Source organism: Nannospalax galili, unplaced genomic scaffold, assembly GCF_000622305.1.
Source record: "Nannospalax galili isolate Female #2095 unplaced genomic scaffold, S.galili_v1.0 scaffold879, whole genome shotgun sequence".
Classification (NCBI taxonomy): domain Eukaryota; kingdom Metazoa; phylum Chordata; class Mammalia; order Rodentia; family Spalacidae; genus Nannospalax; species Nannospalax galili.
The window spans coordinates 3,590,233-3,613,599 of record NW_008346261.1 but is presented as its reverse complement, the minus strand read 5'-3'; the positions used below and the strand labels follow the sequence as shown (position 1 = coordinate 3,613,599).

Genomic DNA, 23,367 nt, shown 5'->3' with positions numbered 1-23,367 from the left:
GAACTCACAGAGATCCGCCTGCCTCTGCCTCCCAAGTGCTGGGACTACAGGCATGTGCCACCACGCCCGGCAACCAATGTAATTTTTTAAGAGTCCATATGTATAGCTAAAGGCTACATAACAAGTAACAATGCCAGATAGGAGATACCTCCTTTTGAGTAGCTGACCAGGGTGGCCTAAGAGACTCCCAGATAGTAACCCAGCATAGAACTGGTAAAATGAACAGGATACCCCAATCTTATCCAAAGGAATATTGACAACTGATTGCTGCTAGATGAGGACCAGCTGACCTTTCTAAAACAAAGATCTCTAGATAGGCCGACTAGATTCATCAGATGGACAAGTAGTGGGGATGGCTGGGGATGCCAACAACACAGCAGACAGTAGCAGGGATATCAGAGTATATCTGATATAATTGTAGGGTCTTCAACACCCAAAAGGAAAGTATAACCAAAGATTAATGGGGTCAATATAATTTTTAAGAGTCCATATGTATAGATAAAGGCTATGTAACAAGAAACAATGACAGACAGGAGATACCTTCCTTTGAGTTGTTGGACAAGATGGATCAAGAGACTCCCAGAAAGTAACCCAGCATAGAACTGGGAAAATGAACAGCGGACCCCAATCTTATCTAAAGGACTATTAGCAACTTATTGCTGCTACATGAGGAACAGCTGATCTTCCTAAAACAAGGATCTCTAGATAGGCTGAGTAGATTCAGCAGATAGACAAGCACTGGAGAATGGCTGGGGCGTTGACAACACAGTAACAGGGATGTCAGAGTATGTGGTCTCCAATACATGGGAGGGGGGAGGCTATGGGAGGGTGCCATTTGGAAAGTGGCTATATAGATGAATAAGATTGTGTGGGATATTCTGTATGATATACACACAGAAAAATCAACAAAATTTTTTAAAAAGGACTTATATTTGAGGAGGAAGCATAGGAATTTACTTCATGTTAAATAGTAGAGGTGGTAAATATTGCCAGTGAAATCTACCTGATGACTTTATATCCATACTCAGGTACTAAGGAGCCGAGTTTAACCAATTGTAACTAGTAATAATCAAATACATAGAGATTAAAGACACATGTGCAAGCATGTGTTAGTAGCATTAAAAATGTAGGAAACAGCATATCTTAAAATGAAATGGAGATCTTTTTTAAAGGTTAAAAATACATTCAATTTTATGTCTTACAGGGCTTATGCTGAGTTCAATATTGTATAACTATATTAATTCAACTGTGAACCTAGAAACTTACAGCCACTTGTGAAAGAGATGTGCTCTTGCTCTGGAGTGTGTTACTGAATATGTTAAAGCTGTAATGAAATCCTTCTTCTAATCATGTGGTTATTAAATTTAAAAAATTAAAAACAAACTTTAAAAAATATATACTGTTTTTATTTTATGCATATGAATGTATTGCCTGCATGTATGTGAGTGCACCTGCGGCGTGCAATGCCGTGGAGGTCAGAAGAGGGCTTCGGATTCCCCTGGGACTGGAGTTGAGGATGGTTCATAGTCGCCATGTGGGTGCTGGAAATCAAACCCGGGTCCCCTGCAAGAACAGTCAGTGCTCTTAACCGCTGAGCCACCTCTCCAGCCCCATGAAAGAACTTTTTAAAAAGGATTTATAGCCGGGCATGGTGGCGCATACCTTTAATCCCAGCAGAGGCAGGCAGATCTCTGTGAGTTCAAGCCCAGCCTGATCTACATAGTGAGTTCCAGGACAGCTGGGGCTACAGGGAGACCCTGTCTCAAAAAGACCAAAAAAAAAAAAAAAGAAGGATTTATAAGCTAGGGAGATAGCTCAGTCAGTACAGTGTTTACCATTTAAGCATGAGGACCTGAGTTCAGTCCCCAGTACCCATGTAAAAAATCCCTGTGTCGCAGCTGCACCTGTAATCCCAGTGCTAGCGAAGCAGAAGCAGGAGGGTCTCTGGGGCTTGCTGGTCAACTAGTCCAGCCAAATTGTTGAGGTTCAGGTTCAGTGAGAGACTGTGTCAAAAATAAGGTGGCTAACAATTGACACCCAACATTGGCCTCTGGCCTTCACTTGCACTTACATACACATTCACATATGCCAGCATATATACATGGGCATGCACACACATCCCAAAAAAGGAGAATCTAAAGGTCTCCTAGACATAGTATAGTCAGGTATTGTGGGAGTTAAAGCCACAGGGAATGACCCCACAGGTCTCTCTTCCTTTCCCTCCATACATTGTGCTTGTGCAGTCATCTTGCATGTGGCCAAAATAAGAGTCATAGTTCTAAAATGTGATGCTTCCTTTTCACTTCCCAGAGGTGACTAGCTCAGTCTATCAGCGTTCTAATTACAACATCCTAGAGAACAATCTGATTGGGATGAAGAGAGCCTCTGCCTTGCCGGAGTGTAGGAGATGTTCCCAACAATGCCTACCATGAAAGCCACAAGAACAGTGTACCTCAAATGGCACCATCCAATGACATCATTGTTAGAGAGGAGGCCACTGGGTCAGTCAAGGACAAGACTCCTACTCTGGATGTGCTCCTGACAGATGCAGGGGCACACACACACAAAAGACAGGTCGATAGGTCCCTGTGCAAGTCATAAGGGAGTCATTTTCTCTGGATAATTTAAGAACAATAGAATTACTAAAAATGCCTCATCATCACCATACCCAGGCAATTCCAGCAATGTCAGGAGTAAAACACTCCTCCTTAGCTAATGTATGTGTACCTGCTGCTTTGTCCTTTCAAAGTGTGCTCTCTCTCTCCTCTCTCTCTCTCTCTCTGATGTTCTGAATAGGAAATGTTTCCCCCACAGGCTCATGTGTTGAAGGCTTGTTGGTACTATTTTGGAGAGTTTGGCAACTTTTGGAGGTGGGGCTGAGGTGAAAGAAGTAGGTCACCTAAGGCATGCCTTAGAAGATTGTACCCGGTCCCTAGTCCCTTCCTCACTCTCTGCTTCCTGGCCTCCATGAGGTGAAGAACCTCCTTGGCCTTACACTCCTGCTGCTGTGATGCTCTGCCTCACCACGGGCCCAGGCCAATGACGTGAAATCTCTACAGCCATGCGCTAATGTTCATCTTTCTTCTTTGAAACTGTTTCTCTCAACAATGTGGTCACAGTGTTGGAGGGGAATGTCCAATAAAGTGTGTGATGCACGCACCTGTGTGAGACCTGAGAGTGTCAGAAGAGAATCAGAATTGGGGCATTGAGGAGGACCAGGGGCATTGTGGGATGGAAGGGTGAACAGGGACGGTCTGGGGATAACTGACTTGCTGAGGTGAAGGCAGAGAGGGGAGGGGGGAGTCAATCTGGATCTTGGTCTCACAAGCCAGGGATTCCCTAGTATAGCCCTCCCAAGAACTAGGAGATGGGGCCCAGGGATCCTTGGACCTGAAAGTATAGTGTGGACTCATAAACAAGCCCTGAAGACCAAGAGATGGCTGCTTTATAATGGGAATTCTGCTGGAAGGAAAGATACATCATTTTTGCTTTTCTCACCCCCACCCCCTACACCAGCACAGACAGGAGGTGCTGCAAAGCCAGAGGAAGAAGTGTGAGAGAGCAGACTCCTCTCCACTGCTTCCCTGAAACCCTGGGACTGCAAGCTTCCCTGAGGCGTGAGGTAAGCAGGACTTGAAGTAAATAAGAGAGGATATTTTTAATAAGTAGGACAAGCATCACAGGACGAGACTGTTGACTGTCGTCATAAACAAAGGTGATGGAAATTTATAGAACTGGCCTAGGATTCTGTTGAGAGGCACTCACCCAGCAGGTCAGGGAGGTTGACCAGGCACAGCTAGTAGCAGTTTTGGGGGTAAAAAAATCCCTTTTTCTTTTTCATTCCCCAATGAACAGCAACCACTTGTTAAATAGGTTATATGATGTTTTTCCAGCCCATAGTACAAAAATAGGTGTGGTTTTCTTTTTCTTCTCCCTTCTGGGACCACAAAAGCAAATAAACGTACCTATAAAGCACAAATAAAAATTTAAAACTAAGTTCCTTGCCGCCCGTCATAGATACATAACTGAATGTTCTGGTGGAGCTCCCTTGAATGCAGCCTGCCCACCGCCTGATGTCTGAGGTCTGCACTTAGCTTCCCTACCCCTCTTCCCCATCTGATTCTTTATTCAAACAATGCTTCATTTGAAAGGCACCTGAGTATTAGTATATGTAACTTAATTTTTTATTTACTTATTTCTGTTTTATGTGTATGAATGTTTTGCCTGCATGTATGTAAGGGCAACTGTGTTGTGCAGTGCCTGCAGAGGCTCCCCAAGAATTGGAGTTACAGATGGTTGTTAGCTGCCATGTGGGTGCTGAGATTCGATGCTGGTCCTCTGCAAGAGTAGCCAGTGCTCTTAACCACTGAGCCATCTCTCCAGCCCCATGTATAACATTTTCAAAAAGTCAGGACTATTTGAGGGCAACTCTGTTATAAACCTAACCACAAACTTGAACACTGAAAACACTGGACAGTACTTGGACATTAAAAACAAATGAACAATCCGAATTACTGGGTGTTTAGTTTCATTTTCTGCTGTTTTTGTTTTGTTTTGTTTGTTTTAGATAGTATCTCACTATGTAGTCCTGGCTAGCCTGGAATTCACTGTTTAGATTAGGCTGTCCTCAAACTCACAGAGATCCTTCTGCTTCTGCCTCTAGAGTGCTAGGTTAAAGGTAGGGGCCACCATATCAGGCTATAGTTTCATTTCTGTTGTTGTAATCAAATATACTGACAAAAAAAATAACTTAGGGGAAGAAAGGGTTTAGTTGGCTTATGACCTTGGGTTATATGCCATCGCTGTGGGGGAAGTCAAGGCAGGAACTTAGAGCATTACATCCACAGTCAAGAGCAGAGAGGGAATAAATTCGGGGATTCTTGCTCACTCACTTAGAACTCAGCTCCCTTTCTCTACTCTTACACAGTTCAGGGGCCCAACCCACAAAATGGTGGGACCAATATTCAGAGTGAGTCTTCTATGTTGGTTACTTTTTGTCAACTTCACACAGTCACCTGGGAAGAAGGAACCTCATCTGAGGAACTGCTTCCACCAGACTGGCCCATGGATGTATCTATGAGGCATTTTCTTAATTGTTAATTGAAATGGGAGAGCCCAGCTCCACCCCATGAAGCAGAACGTACTCCAATCATAATATTTGTGCCACTATTGCACTGGTGTGCATATTTTACCAGGCTAGTTGTTGCTGTCATTCATAGGATTCACAGCTGGGTAAGGTTGATGATTTATTTTTTCCTTATAGTTTCCTTATGGTACCATGCATAGCACTTTCCAGCACTATGAAAGCCAGTAGGGAGGAGGCTTTGAAGTGAGGACCAACTTGATTTCTCCTTGTTTGTTCTACAACTCATGTATGTAGTGTCTTCAGCAATAGGGATTTACTGTAAAGTTTTGGTGGGTAACCAAGAGCAGGGCCAGTAAGTCAGTATTATTTGAGGGTCTATGGGACCCCTGGTCAACAGCTTCTAGAAAGGGAGTCCATTCCTGGTGTTGGGCTTTTATTCTGTTAGCCTTTGGTGTTAGTAGGGACAATGGCAATTCCATTTAATCTCCTTTTATAATGTGTATGTATGTACTTTAAGAAGCTTCTATAGTGATAGGTTTCCAAATGGCTTTTTCTAAAGGCAATTAGTGTTGGTCATCCCTCCTCATACTCCCTCCTCTGCCCTGCCCTCCCATTTCTCACCCCATTTAACCCTTTCTAATGTTCCCCCATCCCCTTTCTATCACTGCATTCTACCACCCCTCCAAGGAAGCTGCCCCCTCTCCATGGCCATTTATTAGTTTCCTGACTTCTCTGGATTTTCAAATTGAAACTTGCATATGTAGGATTTCAAAGACAGCATCCAGCTATGAGAGAGAACATGCAATGTTTGTCTTCTCAGGATACCTCTCAGGTTCTCCTGAGTACCTCACTCAGGATGATTGCTTCCAGTTCCATCAGCTTACCTGCAAATTTCATAATTTCATTTTTAAAAGATCTGAATAGTATCCCATTGTGTATATATGCCATACCTTCCTTATCCACTCATCAATTGATGGACATTTCCAATTTCTGGCTGTTATGAAAAGAGTAGCCATGAACATGGAAGAACAGGTATTTTCGTAGTAGGATATAGAGTCTTTTGTACATATGCCCAAGAGTGCTATGGCTGTATCATATGATAGAACAATTTCGAGCTCTTTGGGGAAACTAGTCTTTTTTCTAGTGTGTGTTTGCGGCTCCTTTGTCAAAAATCAGGCGACTCTAAGTGTGTGTGTTTAAATCTGGGTTCTTAGCTCTATTCTACTGATCGATGTGTCTGTTTTTATGCCAGTACCACGCTGTCATTATTACTACAGCTCTGCCTCCAGTGGTTCTTTTATTGTTTGGGATTATTTTGGATATTCTAGCTTTTTTGTTTCCATATGAAATTTGAGATTATTTTTTTCCATTTCTATGAAGAATTGTGTTGGAATTTTAATGAGTGTTACATTGAATTTGTAGATTGCTTTTGGTAGGATGGCCATTTTCACAATATTAATCCTACTGATCCTTGAGCGTGGGAGGTCTTTCCATCTTCCAGTATCTTCTTCAATTTCTTTCTTCAGTGTCTTGAAGTTTTTATTGAAGAAGTACTTGACTTCCTTTGATAGATTTATTCCAAGATATTTTATGAATTTTGAGGCTATTGTGAATAGGATCATTTCCTGGATTTCTTTCATGGTATGTTTGTTGTTCATATATAGGATGGCTACTGATTTGGGGGTGTTAATTTTATATCCTGCTACTATACTGAATGTATTTATCAGCCCTATGAGTTTTCTGGTGGAGTCTTTAGGGTCTTTTATGTATAGGATCATATCATCTGAAAATAAGGATACTTTGACTTCTTCCTTTCCAGTTTGTATCCCCGTCTCCTTCATTTGTCTTATTGCTCTAGCTAACACTCCAAGTACTATACTGAACAGGGATGGAGAGGGTGGGCAGCCTTGGAGAGGGTGTGCAGCCTTGGAGAGGGTGGGCAGCCTTGTCTTGTCCTGATTTTTTTTTTGTCTTTTTGAGACAGGGTCTCCCTGTAGCCTCAGCTGTCCTGGAACTCACTATGGAGACCAGGCTGGCCTTGAACTCACAGAGATCCACCTGCCTCTGCCTCCCGGATGCTGGGATTAAAGGCATGCACCACCATGCCTGGCTGTTCCTGATTTTAGTGAGAATGCTTTCAGCTTTTCTACATTTATTTTGATGTTGGTTGTGCGCTTGTTTTATTTTGCCTTTATTATGTTGAGGTATGTTCCCTGTATTCCTAGATTCTCCATGACTTTCATCATAAATTGATATCAGATTTTTGTCAAAGGCCTTTTCTCTATCTAGTGAGATGATCATGTGGTTTCTGTTCTTCAGTCTGTTTATGTGGTGTATTACATTTATTGATTTACATATATTGAACCATCCCTGCATCTCTGGGATGAAGTCAACTTGGTCATGGTAAATAATCTTTTTGATGTGTTTTTGCATCCGGTCTGGGAGTATTTTATTGAGAACTTTGCATCCATGATCATCAGAGAGATTGGTCTATATGTTTCTTTTTCTGTTGGGTCTTTGGTTTTGGTATTAGAGTAATACTGGCTTCACAGAATTTGGTAGTGTTCTTTCTTTTTCTATTTTATGGACTAATTTGAGGAGTATTGTATTAGTTCTTCTTTGAAGGTTTAGTAAAATTCTACACTGTATCCATCTGGTCCTAGGTTCTTTGCGACTCAGCCACCAGCTCCCTGGTGCTAGCATCTTGCCTGGGTGGGTCCCGCAGTCTGCTGTGCCTTGACTCCCCCAGCCTCATTCACCTTCCCAGCTTCCCTCCTAACCTGGGTGCTGGCCCAGTTCTCGTCTTGGAACTGCAGACTCCTGGACTGACCTCTAGGCCCAGAAATTCTCACTGCTTCCTGATCCTTTGCATCCAGACCAACCCAATCCCTCCCTGCAGTCCCCAGGAGCCCTCTGGGCCTGGTCCCACCCTCACCCCCACTTTAGTTGGGAAAATTTTTTTAATCTTTTATTATTTTTAATTCATGTGAATGAGTGTATTGCCTGCATGTTGGTAAGTGCACCTGTCATAAAATGCCTGTGGAGGTCAGAAGAGGGCATTGGAGCCCCTGGAACGGGAGTTATGGATGACTGTTAGTCACCATATGGGTGCTGGAACTTGAACCAGGGTCCTCTGAAAGAGCAGCCAGTGCTCTTAACTACTGAGCCACCTTTCTAGCCCCATAGTTGGGAGATTTTAAATTACAGTATCTATCTCATTGGTTATGGGTCTGTTTAAATTATTTATGTCATTTTGAGTTAACTTTGGTATGCTGTACATATCTATAAATTTGTCCATTTCTTTTAGATTTTCTAGATTAGTGGAATATAGATTTTTAAGGTATGCCATTATGGTTTTCTGAATTTCTTCCAGGTCTGTTGTAATATTTCCCTTTTCATCTCTGATTTTGTTAATTTGGCTCCTCTTTCTTTTTTTAAATTTGGCTAAAGGTGTGCCATCTTGTTAATCTTTTCAAAGAACCAATCATTCATTTCATTGATTATAGTGTTTTCTTCATTTCTATTTCATTAATTTCAGCCTTGATTTTATTTATCTTTTCCTGTTTACTCTCTTTAGGTATTGTTTGTTCTGAGTTTTCTAAGACTTTTCTTAATTTTAATTTTAAAACCATGTGTATGTGTAGGGCATGTGTGCACGTGGATGCAGTGTCCATGAAGGCCAGAAAAGGGCTCTGGATCCCCTGGAGCTGGAGTACAGGTAGTTGTGAGCTGCCCAATGTGTGTGCTAGGAACTGAACTTGGGTCCTCAGCAAGAGCTGAATGTGCTCTTACCTGATGAGCTATCATTCTAGGCCCCACCTTGGGACCTGGGACTTTCCAGTTAGACTATACTAGCTGGCTAGCATATCCCTTCCTGTATGCCTCCCCAGCAACGGATTTCAAGCATATACTTTCATGGCTGGCTTTCTATGTGTGTTCTAGGGATTGAATTTGGGTCCTCATGCTTATGTAGTAAGTGCTTTATCAACAAATAGCTCCCTAGCCTGTGCTGGTTCTTGATTGAAAATGTGTAAGCCTGGGGGAGCTGAGGGAGAATTCAGCTCTTCCTCCCAGGTTTCCTCCAAGCCTTGCTCCAAGGTAGCTCCTATCCCCACAAACTGGGGCAGTCATCCCACAGGATCCTCACCCAAGATGGGGTACAAGGGAAGTACCTCCAGGCCAGCTGCAGAGTTAGTACTGCCCCTTCCTGCCCCTTGCTAACTTGATTAGCAGATCAGAGAGGCCAAGCCTTTGCTGAAGGTCATATAGACAGGAGTGATGCTGGACTTCAAGCCAGCTCTCCAGGGTTCCAAGTTGCATTTTCCCAAGAAATAAAGGCAGAGAACTCAGAGCTGCCTCCTTCCAGGGGGAACCCTGCTCAGGAGCACACATACATATGGGTGATGTACACATGCACACATGAACAAGTTCCTGGCCTCTGGCATAGTGTGGAGCCACTAAAGTTTAGTCATGCCTTTCCTCCTGGCATACATCTCTTCTCATGGTGATACTAAGGCCCAAGCCCCTTTGCAAGGAACCCTTGGGTGCCAGGGCAGTTTTGCCAGGCCATGAGCCTTGTCCTGCCCCTCTGTCTTCATAAGAGCAGTTGGAGAAGAGCAGATAAAGAGATCCAATCAGGCCTGTGGCCAGCAGTTCTACCATGGCTGGCGAACGGTTCTTGTGAAAGTAACTGCAAAAGTTTGAGGTTTTGGGCTGGCCAGGGGAGACTGAAAGGAAACTTCTCCAGCTAAAGCTGCCTGAGAAAGAAGCTGTACTGTCCACAGCATGGACATCAGTCTGTCAGTCTGCAGGGCGTACCCTGCCACAGCATTCACTGATCCATAGCTGGTCTGGATCAGGGAGAACACTGGCCCTCACCAGAGGTACCAGTTCTGACATACATAGGCCCAAATCCATTTCCTGATCCAAAAGCCGTGGCAAGTAAGGTCATGGCAAACACATCCATTCTATAAATCCTATTCAGGCCTGTCAGGCACAATTAAGGATGACACTAGTGTGAGCAACAAAACACTAGTCTGTGTTTGTTTCTTTGTGGTACTCAAACCTACAGGGAGTTGGAGGTTCTCAATAATCCATTGGCATATAATGTAGGCCAAGGGGAAGTGTCTTTGTGGGTCATGGCTGGAAGAAGTTAGACCTTGCTAGGAAGCTGAAAAACAGTGGATTTAGAAAGCAAAAAAAACTTGGAGCAGGGGGGGAGTAGGTTGCTCTGGGGATGGGCCAAGAGCCACACTGTGTGATTCCTCCCCACTTATGCCTTTTCCTTTAGGAGAAGCTGCCCATGGGTCAGGATGAGACATCAGAGGAGACTGGATGCTGACTGGTGCTAGTAGAACCAACTTCCCACAGCTTCCTGCTCTCACAGCAGGAGGGGAGAGGGGGAGGGAGGGAGGGAGGGAGCATAGGCAGACAGTTGAGAGGTTGGATGGTCAGTGGTCTGATCCCTGAGGACTCCAAATAGCCTTGTCATCTCCTGTGACCCAACAGTAGCTCCCCCCCACTCCTCCTCCTCCTCCTCTTCCTCTTCCTCTTCTTCCTCTTTTTCCTTCTCTTCCTTCTCAGTGCTTGGGATGGAACAAAGCCTTGAGCATGCTAGGCAGGCACTGAGTTTTATCTTATCCTGTGTCGTCTTCTTGACAAGTACCGAGTGGGTCAGCCTTGACTTTTTGTTTTGGCCATTTCCCTTTCAGGGGGAAGAACTTGCCTTTGAGACTCTCCAGCCTCTATGGCCAAGTCAAGCCCAGAGGGAAATTCATCCATGTTCAGAAGTTCTAGTCTTCACTTGCTTAAGGAGGTGCTCACACAGGGTTATAGAGAGCCAAGCTTCCCAAACTTGCAACTACTGCTATTTCTATGCTCTGTGGCCTGTCCATCCTCATGGCCTTCTGGAAGCCCATGCTCCTGCTATCCTCCCTGGGACTGTGGTCGAACTGGCTGCTGGGGAAGAAAGAGGATTTGGGAAATCCCAGCTAGGGAGGGGATGTTTTTTTCTTTTCTAGGTAGAAAATGGTATATGGACTTGGGAAGTTAAGTAAGAATACTGGCCACTCATGTACCACACATTTCTGAGCCCTGGCTCACCCCTATGCTGTAAAGATCAGGCCCAGGGTTCCTTTCCCTGACCCCAGAGAGCTAGGCATCTGTCTAGGAGATAGATACGGTGACATCATTCCTTCAGTAAAACTCAATGAGCTTGAGTAGCACCAGCATAGGGTGCCCTGCAGACCAAAGTGGGGCATCTATCTGAGATTATATTGGGGAGTGAGCAGGAAGGGGTGGGTGGAAGGCTTCCTAGAGGAGGTGGATGGGGGTGATGAATAGAGTTGTTCTGGTGATAGACTACATAAAAGGACCTAGAGATGGGGAAAATATGGTGCATCCATTAAGGCTGGGGTGTGGTGGGAGGGGAGTGAGAGGGAGGCTGGAGAGATGCTGCAAGGCCTGAGGAGCTGAGGAAGCATCCAGGATTCCCTGGACTGCTGCTTCAGAGATAAAGTGCATGGGCCCTTTAAAGTGACTTGCCACTACGGCCATGTGCCTCCAGCACAGCATAGCATGCGAATAGCCCATTCCCTACTTGGGGTGTTCCCCTCCTCCCTCTCCCCAGGGACCCAAAATATGTGTAGGAGTGGAAAGTGGGGGGACTCAAAGCCTCCTGTCTTATCATTTAGTGAAGGTATGAGACAGGGACAAAAAACCAGAACCAGGGACAGAGCAGAACTGTCCACCCTTGTGCAGAAAATAATGGTTGCTTTTGCTGGGAATTTTCGTGGAATCATAACACAGATGACAGGTCAGACCACTTACGATGAGTACCCTCGCTGTGGCAGTTCTAAAGACATTCACTGAGAAAACTCTCTTCCCCAAAGAGAGCTTGTGTTGCTCTGTATGTTAAACAATTTCTGCAAATACTGTTTAACTTTAATAAACCTTGTGAGCATCAAGTTAGTGGGTTTTAAAAATTATTTATTGTTTTTATTTTACATGTATGAGTATATTGCTGCATATATGTAAGTGCACCCATGTTGTACAATGCCTATGGAGGTCAGAAGTGGGCATCTGATTCCCCTGGAACTGGAGTTACAGGCAGTTGTTAACTGCCATGTGAGTGGCTGGGAATAGAACCTAGGTCCTCTGCAAGAGCAGACAGGGCTCTTAACTGCTGAGCCATCTCTCCAGCCCCAAGTTAGTGGTTTTTTAATTGCTTGTAATAAGTACTGTGCTTAATTTGGAAAATCCCCAGGACAACGGTTTCCTCAGCTGTGTGCATTCACTTTGAGAGTAAGGACCAATGCTCCAGAATGGTCTGACAGACTGGAGCTTCTCACTCCACTCGCCCTGTAGATTCTTGCCTTTAAACAGATGGTTTGTTTTTGATCTTTTTGAGACAGAGTCTCCCTGTAGCCACAGCTGGCCTGGAACTTGCTATGTAGGCCAGGTTGGCCTTGATCTCACAAAGGTCCACCTGCTTCTGCCTCTTCCAACTGCTGGGATTAAAGAAAGGCGTGTGCCACCATGCCCAGCTTGGAACTTGATTTCTTTTTTTTTTTGAGACAGGGTCTCCCTGTAGCCCTAACTGTCCTGGAACTCACTATGTAGACCAGGCTGGCCTTGAACTCACAGAGATCCGCCTGCCTCTGCCTCCCAAGTCTGGTATTAAAGGTGTGTGCCACCATGCCCGGCTGGAACTTGATTTCTTTTAACTCTGTTGTTCTATATGAAAATTGGAGTTTTCATTTATATTTAAAATTTTAAATGGTGAATAAACTATATCTTTAAGTGTAATGTACTTTATCCATAAAGTTTTTACTGATTTATTCAGGTGTTCCAGATTGAATTTGTTCTTCTCTTTTTAAAATTTTTATTTATTATTTTTATTTTATGTGTATGAGTGTATTGCCTGCATGTAGGTGGGTGCATCCATGTCCTGCAATCCCCGAAGAGGTCAGAAGAGGGCGTCGGATCTCCTGGAACTGGAGTTAAGGACAGTTATCAGCCATCATGAGGGTGCTGAGAATTGAAGCTGGGTCCTCTGCAAGAGAAGTCAGTGCTCTTAATTGCTGAGCCATCCCTTCAGTCCTGAATTTGTTCTCTTTAAACTGTTTTCTACAGTCTTGTTACACAGAGCAGATTGGTCTCGAACCTTGTTGATTTCACAAGTGCTGAGATTACAGGCATGTGCCACCATACCTGGCATAATTGTTCATTTTAAAACTAAAGAACAGATCAAGAAAATTCAATGATATATTAAATATTACAACTGTTAATATGAGCTGGGTATATAGGTGCATGTCTGTAATCCCAGCACTTGAAAAATGGAAGTAGGAGGATCAGGAGTTCAAGGACAGCCTTAGCTACACAGTGAGTTTGAGGCAGGCTACATGAATCCCTGTTTCAAACAACAACAACAATAACAACAAAAATAACAATATTTAAGCATTTTCCCTTTATTTAGGACATATTCATGTACTAATGAATCCATTTACTACTTAATCTATTTCCCTTTTTCTCTTATTCAATGATATTTTTTTCCTCCTTTTTTTTTTTTTAAAGACAGAGCCTCACATAGCTCAGGCTGGCCTCCAGTTCCCTATGTAGCTGAGAACTCCAGATCTTCCTGCCTCTACCTCCTGAGAGCTGGGATTATAGGCATACAGCAGCTTACCTGGTTAATACTTTTTTTTTTAACTGACATAATTATATACACAAAGGTCAATAAAAGAAAACTTCCACATATTTCTGGCCATCATTCCTTGTTTTATTTAATGAGTATCACTCAACATGATTTTGTTAGCTAAGTGATGATATTAAAAAATAATCTGCTGCAAGCGTCTCTCTGTTGCCAATGGGCAAAACTTAATCACAAGGAAATTCTCCCTAATGAGGTCCCATGAGAAAAAAAACCCAGTGATAAAAAGTCTGTGGGGGACCCATGGCCTTTGTCCATGCCCCTCTTCTTGTCCTTACCCTCTTCTGGTCCCTTCTGGTTGCACTGGCCACAGGAAAAAAAAAAAAAAGCCAATGTCTGAGCAGACCATTGTAAGCATGTGAGGACCCTGCCCATCAGGCCTGTGCATTAGTGAAGGCCACAGGAGGTGCCCGGGCTGGAGATCCCTGGAGGAGGCACCATTCCTTCATCACTGTCCCTTCCCCCAGGTCCCAGTGCCTCCATCCCAGAAGGTCAGGTGGCCACACCCTCACTTTAGAGGCCTCTCTTCTAGAGGTCCTGCCCTGAAAGATCTGAGAAGCCTTTGCACTCCCACTCCTCCCATCAAACTGAAGGCCATGGCCACCCAAGGGACAGCTGGAGTGAGCACAAGAAAGAAGCAACATTAGGGCAGAGCAACAAGGCTTCTTCAACACACTGCTGTGCCAGGCACTGTGGAGGCAGGTTACACGCACTCTCTGACAACTCTACCAGGAAGTCAAGGAAGGCCTCTGCGAACTACCCAGAAGATGGCCTTGGGGATGAGCAGCTTGCCTGACAGGATGACGCGATGACAAACGTCCTTGGTCACCTCTCTGAGCTGCTGTCAACAGGCCTCTTGGTGTCAACAGGCCCCCGTCCTGACCTCAGGGCAAGCCAAATATGGCCTCCCAGAAGGAGCCAGGAAGAGGGGTTGGAAGTAGTCAAAAGGGTGAGGCTTGTAGGTAGAAAATCTTACAGTTGGGGCCTAGGAACACAGTCCCATAGGAGAACAGTTGAGAGCAGGATGAAGGAGCACCCAGTCCCCAGGAGTCAGGAGAGCCATACGACAGGTCATGCTTCTCCTTTAGACTCTCTGCCTGAACTTCCACCTGCCAGTCAAGACTTAAGGTCCAGTCTCATCTGGAGACCCCTAGCCTTTGCCCACACCCCCAGAACTTGCCTTCCATGGTCTGGCTACACAGGGCTCCTCAGTGGTCCTGCCTATCTGCTTGCCACTCACTACCATGCTGAGCAATCAATAGGACCAAATCCCTAAGACATCCAAATGCTGCCACTGTGGTGGGTAGGGTGGCTTCTAGAGCCCAGGGCTCTGTCCCCAGCTCACCCCAACCCTACTGCAGCCTATGGCTGTGGCCAACCCTTGCCCAACTCCTTGTTGCTAAAGAACTAGTAGTCCCTGTGGGGATAGCAGACCCCTGTGGGATGTACAGTTCCTAGAAGGAGGGCAACATGGCACATATAGCCCACCTAACTCAAGCCTGGGGCATCGGTCCTCCAGGAGGAGGAAATAGTTGAAGCACAAACTTTGCACTTTGCAGTTTAATCTCTCTCAGGATTACTGCTCTGGCTCAAAGGTTTGGAGACTGGGGTCTAGCAGGGTCTCGGCAAGGAACTCAGTGGACTTTCAGAGACTTCCCTGTGACTTTCCATCCCTTGGCACCCAGCTCAGGAGTGTCTGCTGAAGACAGGCGATAAGATGGGGGGCCCCATCAACTGGAACTTGTGAAAGGGGTTACCAAAGCCAAGTGACTGTTTCAGAAGCAACTGTTGAGGCTGGTGGCAGTGTTGGCGGCATTGCTATAAGAGGAGGGGCAGGGAAAGGCAATGTGCAGGTTGAGGTGGGGGGTTGTTGAAAAGCCCTGAGAGGGTGTGGAGAAGGTACAGTGTCTGCACTGAGCAAAGAATGGGACCAGGAGAGGTTGACTGTGGGCACAATGGCAGTGGTTTTGGAGCCTAGTTCAGAGATGAACATGTTCTCTAGGCAGGTGGAAATAGAGTCATCAGGCTCATCCAGAGAAGGGCCTGATGACAGGAGAGACAAGGAGCTGTGGAGCTGGGGTGGGGCTAACTGAGGTGTGTTCTGCACGGAAGGTGTGGGAATGGGGAGTCATCCAATGTCACACTACCAGTGACAGAGCCAGATTGAAACTTTGGTTAGTTTGAGTCTGCTGCAGCAAGCTCTCTCTAGTCAAGCCCATAGGACCCCAGGGCTTAAACCTTCTACTCAGTAAACACATCATCTCTGTGCATCGAGTTAAATCTAGGAGAAGCCCAGAATCTCTGGATCTTCAACTTTATGGAGGACACTGTGGCTCACTCGCTGTGTTTTACCTGTGACACCTCATCCCAAGTGTCCCCTGAGATATTTCACTATCAGACTTACCTCAGCATCACTTATCTCTCTGGCAGCTTAGAAGGATCTGGTAGCCCTAGGGAGGTAAGGGAGGAGCGGAATCATTGATCATACATTATTTATTTAACAAGCATTTTCTGAGTGTCCACTGAACATTAAGCCTTGTGCTAAGTACAGGGAATACGACAGTAAGCCACAGTTAGTGATGGGGCCAAGCCCAGGCTTCTTGTCAGTACCCTGCTGGTCTGTCATCCTGTGAATATTCATAGGGTGACACCTGCATCCCAGGCACTTCTTTGGATTATGGGAGAAATAGCAGAGGTGGGGATGGACCAAGAGAGAGGAGGAGGGGTGAACAGGGTAGGGGAAGGCTCCCCAGTCTGGTGAGGGCCAGGGTAGGCTGGGGTATTTTCGTTATGCAGCTTCCCTGAAAACCAGAGCAAGGTTCTAGAGCTCCGCCTCTGGGGCTGGGCTTCTGGGGCAAACAGCTGCCCTCCTCCCACCCAGAATGGGATATAAAGTCCCTTCTCAGCTACTCCCTGAGAAGGGTAGTAGGTAAGAGGTCATCTGAGGTCCTCAGGGTGAAGGGAGCAAGGGGCCCGCCTGTGGAGCTTGTGGGGGTTGCTTGCCTTTCCAGTTGTGGCTGGGCAGGGGCATCTCCTTGCAAGATGCAGCTGCTCCTGGCCCTGGTGGAGGTCCTAGCTGCACTCTTCCTCACCCAACCCTCTGAAGGCACTGCGCCCTTGGACACCAAGAAAGGTTGGTATGAGGCAAGGAGTGTAGAGGGGAAAGCACTTGGATCTGGGGAATCTGTGGCTCCCTTGGATGCTGAGTCTCTGCCCTTCAACAGCCTTCCCCAGGCACGTGGAGAATTCAGTCCTTAAGAACTGCATGGCAGAGGCCAAATTGCTGGTGAATGCTGCCTACAATCAGACACAGAAGAGGTGGGCTTGGGACTGAGGTTCCACAGGCCTAGGAGAGTCAGTGAGGGTGGATGCGCTGCTGGCAAAGTAATCTTATCCGAACTGCACCTTTGGATACCATGGTTCTCCTTGCTGGGCTGGGGCTTTGCCGGTGGTCTGCACCTGCCTCCTTCCTCCAGCCTCCTTCTCCTCTTTCCCTTAGTATCAAGCAGCGCCTTCGCAGTGGCTCAGCCAGCCCCATGGATCTCTTGGCCTACTTCAAGCAGCCAGTAGCAGCCACCAAGAGAGTTGTTCAGGCTGCTGATTACATGCATGTGGCCTTAGGGCTGCTAGAAGAGAGGCTTCGACTCCAGGGATCCAGACCCTTCAATGTCACTGGTACTGTGTTCCCCATTGAGTCTCCAAGGCCTGCTTTAGCCTGGGAGTGGCAAGAAGCCAAAAGTGGGAGGTGGGGTGGACAGCCTAGGAAATGTTAGAAGAAATGGGGGTATAGCAGACCAACCCAGGAAGGAATGAGGACCCTGGACTCAGAATCCTACTCACCGTTCCTCCAGATGTCCTCACAGAACCCCAGCTGCGCCTGCTGTCCCAGGCCAGTGGCTGTGCTGTCCAGGACCAGGCTGAGAAGTGCAGCAACAAGTACCGCACCATCACCGGGAGATGTAACAACAAGTGGGTTTTGGGTCCTCCCTTCCCTCGCCATCCATCTCCCTAGCCTGAACGCTGCTAACATCCACCCATTTACTACCACAGGAGGAGACCCTGGCTGGGTGCCTCCAATCAGGCCCTGGCCCGCTGGCTACCAGCCGAGTATGAGGACGGTCTGTCACTCCCCTTTGGCTGGACCCCTGGCAAGAGGCACAATGGATTCCTTCTTCCTCTTGTAAGTTGGAGTAGAAGGTCTGGAGGATGCTTGATGTCCTTGAAATACAGAGGGTAAACTACAACCCAATTAGCCAAACCCAGGACTCAAGCCCAGGCTTTCCTGTTAACCTGCTGGGTGACTTTAGACAGAGAACACCACTTTCTGAGTCTTAGTTTCTTTCATCTGCAAATGGCAGAAAAAAGCTGCCCTCATATTAAGTAAAGTACTTAATATAAATTACTGTATAGATGGTGATCTCTGAATGCTACCTATCATGGAATGGAACTGTTTTGTTGTTTTCCTGAGAGAATAGGCGTCAAAGCATCTTTGTAACTATGTGTGTATACATGTGTGTACACGTGTGTGGTACATGTGCCCATGTGTATGTAGGTGCGTGTACCCATGCATGTGCATGCAGAGGCCAGAGGAGAACATCACGTGTCTTCCTCTGTTGCTCTCCACCCTATTTTTTGAGTAAGGCATCTTATTAAACCAGAAGCTCTCTCTCTTAGCTAGGCTGACTAGCCAGTGAGCTTCTGAGATCTGCCCATCTCCACTCCCGACTAATGTTGGGGTTTTATGTGAGCACTGGGGAGTTGAACTTGCTTGCATAGCAAGTGCCCTTACCTACCGAGTCATATCCTTAATCACTTTGTTTTATTTTTTTAGACAAGGTCTTAATCTCCTGTCCAGACTGGCCTGGAGCTCACTTTGTGACTAAGGCTAGCCTCAAGTGCGCAGCAATCCTCCTGCCTCAGCTTCTTAGGGCTGGGACTATAGGTATGAGCCACCATGCGTAGCTCAAAGTATCTTGTTAAATATAAAAAGCTATGCGCCTATGAATCTATGACCTATATTATTTTACATTTGTCAACTTTCTATTGACATGTCGATGTAACAATCATCTACCTGCCTTAATATTAAAATGTTAATTTTTCTTCCATAGAACTTTCCATCTTTCTACCCAGTTCTCTATTATTCATCATCTTGAAATCAGTCCTGTATCTGAAAATCAGCTCTCTCTCTCTCTCTCTCTCTCTCTCTCTCTCTCACACACACACACACACACACACACACACACACATACACACACACTCAAGCACATCTGTTGAGCTACAATCTTGCTGTGTAGTTCAGGTTGGCATGTAACTCACTATGTAATAGACTGGACTTGAACTTACAATCCTCCTGCCTTAGCCTCCCAATTGCAGGGGTTACAGGTGTATTATGTCTGAGTTCCTCAACTCTTTACTGCTGGAAGCCTCAGGTCAAGACCATCCTTCTGGGAATGACAGCAACCCACAAGAGGGGGCTGCATCTCTAGGAACAGAGTTGGAAAAGGGGAGAAGATGGAAGAAGGAAAAGTGTCAGCTCTGGCATGGGACTGGCAAGCCCTGAGTTCTGGGTTGGTCCCAGCAGCTGGCAGGGATCATGAGCCCAGGTCCATGTCGACTGTATTTCCCCACCAGGTCCGGGCTGTCTCCAACCAGATCGTGCGCTTCCCCAGCAACAGGCTGGCCTCAGACCGGGGCCGGACCCTCATGTTCATGCAGTGGGGCCAGTTCATTGACCATGACTTGGACTTCTCCCCGGAGTCCCCAGCCAGAGTGGCTTTCATCATGGGTGTGGACTGTGAGAAAACCTGTGCCCAGCTGCCCCCCTGCTTCCCCATCAAGGTACCCTCAGCCAACCTCCCAGGCTCCTGGGATAGCCTCTACCCCAGGAAGAAGATATGGGAGAACGTGGAGGAAATAAACCCCATCCAGAGACCAAGAAACACAGACCTCCCTGCCATGCATGTCTGAGGAGAGGTGGTGGGAGTGGGGTAAGCAGCCAGAGGCTGCATTAGAGCTTCATGGAGGGGGCACATCAGAGACCTGCCTTGATCCACAGGTCTGACCAACAGGGAGATTCTGGGCCCCTATTATGGGAAGCCATTACAGCCTCATCTCCTGCCCTTTTCCAGTTGGTGCAGGTTCAAGAGTCCTAAAGCTCTTACCATCTCCTGGGGTTGGGCTGTGAGCAGGGTCCTGTCCTCTAGGCTGATAGGCAAGGTAGTGTAGGGCTCTAGGTAAGAAAATACAGAATTCAGGGAGCAAAGTCTCCTCTGGGGCAGAAGGGGCCATGTGTGCACACACACTCAACTATACATTCACTTGCAATAGAAAGGTTGGCACTCAGTGGGGATTACATGTCACCTCACCCCTCCCTCCAGCACTGCTGGAGAGGCACCTCCTTCTGCTGAACCTTCCAGATCTTCCTAACACAACATTTGGTGGTTATTACAAGGACAGTAAATGCTAGCACCATTTAGCATTACTTGACTCTATGCGTGTCCATTTTTCACTGTGCTGACAGCTTCCTGCAACCTGTACCAGCTTCTTTGAACTTCCTTGGCTTTAAACTCCCAAGCAAGAAAGGAGTTCAGATATTGAACTGAACAGAATGAAAGGGGCTAGGCCCAAAAGCCGGAACTCAATTCTCACCCCACCTCTGTTTCTCAGAGGCTCAGACTCTCCCTACCCCACCTGTCCCCAGTGAGAGGAAGTGCTCCATCATTTCAAAAGCTTCATCCATGATTGGGGAAGCAGTTCATGGGCAGAGCACTTGCCTAACAGGTACAAGACCCTGAGTTTGAGTGTGGGTGAGTCCTGGAGGGTTTCCTGGAGTAGGGAAGCTTTGAGCAATGCCTTCAGTAGGGATGCCTGAGATGAGTGAACCTGCTGTAGAAGGGCCCCAGAGTCACTGGCTGCTCTTCCCCCAGATACCGCCCAACGACCCCCGCATCAAGAACCAGCGTGACTGCATTCCCTTCTTCCGCTCTGCACCATCATGCCCTCAAAGCAAGAACAAAGTCCGCAACCAGATCAATGCGCTTACCTCCTTTGTGGATGCCAGCATGGTGTATGGCAGTGAAGTTTCCCTCGCTCTTCGGCTCCGCAACCAGACCAACTATCTAGGACTGCTGGCCACCAACCAGCGCTTCCAGGACAATGGCAGAGCCCTGCTGCCCTTCGACAACCTGCACGATGACCCCTGTCTCCTCACCAACCGCACTGTGCACATCCCCTGCTTCCTGGCAGGTCAGTCTACAGGAGGCCGAGTCTTCCCTGGATGGGGAGGGCATGATGGGGTATGGTGAGGGAATCCTTGAGACCGGGGAGGACCCTCATTGTGAGGTATACCACAGGTACAGATCTGTGCAGAGTCATTGGGAAAACTGTTAAGTTGGAAGGGGTCCCTTTGCTTGTCCCCTGAGTGTGCTCAGACATCCCCGATTGTCTCCAGTGATGAGGGGTTCACCACCTTAGTGGCACTCCAGCCCATCTCCAGGTAGCTCTCCCGACTATAAGAAGGGCACCTGTTGCTTAGCCATGCTGCTGGAGCTCAGGAGAAGAGGCTAACTCTCTTTCACATGGAGAGACAGAACAGGGCTGTCTCTTCAGTTACCTAGAAAGCCACTGTTACTTGTACCACAATTTTTTTCTATAGGTTAAATTTTCTTACCCTCTCCCCCACCTCTTGCTACACCATCACATGGTAACTTCTGGATGCATAGATTGAACTCTGCTCATTGTCTTTTGTCCATTGTCCTTGTGTGTGGTTATAATAATAATGATAATCACTTCTGTGTGTTTAAGATATCTGAATGAGCCATCCCCAACCTCACAGCAGCACTGAAAGGCAGGAATTACCATTCTCATGTTACAGATGAGAAACTGAGTTAGAAAAGATAAGGAATGTACTCATGAGGCCAGTGTTTCAGATGGTAGAGCCCACAAGGGGACAAAGTCAGCGTAGTTCCCATGGCTCTGCTCTGTCCACCCTGCCCCACTGCTTTCCTAAGGCCCATTCTGTAAGCGCTGCGCATCCTGTGTCCAGGGAGTAGCTTGTACCTTCACGAGACGTCTCCTGGAGTGGCAGGTGACTGAACTTACTTTCATTGCCTGCCTACAGAAGGTCAGGGTACAGGAATGGGCCCAAAGCACCTCTCTCTCTCTCTCTCTCTCTCTCTCTCTCTCTCTCTCTCTCTCGCTCTCTCCCCCTCCCTCCCCCCCCCCCGAAAGCACCGACACACACACACACCTCTCTCTCTCTCTCTCGCTCTCTCTCCCTCCTTCCCACCCCCCGGAAAGAGCAGTCTGACACCAAGTTCAGAGATGGGAAAGAGAGCATGTAGATAGATGCAGACAGGCAGCATACAGTCCCATGGTCAAAGTTCCCAGGGTCATCCAAGTCTCCCCGCCATAGGAGGTCTGGGTAGTGGATCTTGTCCTCTTGTAGAGTAGAATGACCAGGCTAAGATTTCCTTGTTCCATGAGCCTATTTTGTTGTCTCCAGAAGAGGAAGGTGGTGGTCAGCACACTTGTGACAGACGCACAACTGAGTGAGACTTGCCCCATTCCATCACTCTGGGGCCCAGAACTCAGTCTGCCCTCCTAGAAAGAGTCTCTCTGCTAAGCTTGAACTTGGGATTTTTAAGGTGACAGCCGATCAAGTGAAACCCCCAAACTGGTGGCCTTGCACACCCTATTTGTACGAGAACACAATCGGCTGGCCACTGAGCTGAGACGCCTGAATCCGCACTGGACTGGAGACAAACTATACAACGAGGCTCGGAAGATCGTGGGTGCCGTGGTCCAGGTAGGGAGCCAGGGGCAAACTTGAGGAGCAATGCAAGGGAGGGGGTGGATTCCCCCTTCTTGGACATGGTTTTGGGGCTGTGCCTCAAAGCATCTGGGTCTGGGTGCTTAGGGTGCGCTTCTGGCCCTGGTTCTGTCACAAACTTTGGCCCAGTCTATCACACTCATCATCTCTGGACTGCGGTATCTCATCCTCCAATGGGAGATTAATGTCGCCACACTTGGCATGATGACAGTCAGTACTCACTGTGTCTGAACAGCCCTTGAAAAAGCCAGAGTCTGTGCAAAGGAAAGGGGGCGGGGCTGCGGTCACTCAGGTTAACACTCCTTCCATGTCCTTTCTTCCAGATCATCACCTACCGAGACTATCTGCCCTTGGTTCTGGGCAAGGCCCGGATCAAAAGAACCCTGGGGCCCTACAGGGGGTACTGCTCCAATGTGGACCCGCGAGTGGCCAATGTTTTCACTCTGGCCTTTCGCTTTGGCCACACGTTGCTGCAGCCCTTCATGTACCGCTTGGACAGTCAATACCGGGCCTCAGCACCCAACTCTCAAGTTCCGCTTAGTTCCGCCTTCTTTGCCAGCTGGCGCATCATCTATGAAGGTTACTCGGTTTTCCAAAGGCAAAAGGGATGCAGGTGCAAGCACTGCTTCCTTGGGTGGGCCTGGCCACTGCAAATGCCTCCTCAGGATGGTGGAAAGAAGGTCGAGCCAGCAAGACCCTCCATGGGCCTCCCATATCTTGAACATGAGGCTCTCTCTCTCT

The 23,367-nt window shown here is 47.1% G+C and overlaps 2 protein-coding genes across 3 annotated transcripts in view; both read left to right on the top strand.

Moving 5' to 3' along the window:
- The window catches only part of LOC103741807 (olfactory receptor 4D2-like), a 26,570-nt gene extending 16,143 nt beyond the window's left edge, over positions 1-10,427 (top strand). Inside the window, exon 4 of the mRNA XM_008842723.2 lies at positions 10,377-10,427. Coding sequence (XP_008840945.2) covers positions 10,377-10,427 — 51 coding nt within the window. The remainder of the gene's footprint in view (positions 1-10,376) is intronic.
- A 6,411-nt stretch (positions 10,428-16,838) lies between these two features.
- Positions 16,839-23,367, top strand: part of Epx (eosinophil peroxidase) — a 14,445-nt gene continuing 7,916 nt past the window's right edge. For both annotated transcript variants that reach the window (XM_008842709.3, XM_008842708.3), the window contains exons 1-9: positions 16,839-16,929; positions 17,021-17,114; positions 17,296-17,471; positions 17,648-17,765; positions 17,847-17,976; positions 19,428-19,634; positions 20,723-21,041; positions 22,442-22,602; positions 22,950-23,205. In XM_008842709.3, coding sequence (XP_008840931.1) covers positions 16,839-16,929; positions 17,021-17,114; positions 17,296-17,471; positions 17,648-17,765; positions 17,847-17,976; positions 19,428-19,634; positions 20,723-21,041; positions 22,442-22,602; positions 22,950-23,205 — 1,552 coding nt within the window. The remainder of the gene's footprint in view (positions 16,930-17,020; positions 17,115-17,295; positions 17,472-17,647; positions 17,766-17,846; positions 17,977-19,427; positions 19,635-20,722; positions 21,042-22,441; positions 22,603-22,949; positions 23,206-23,367) is intronic.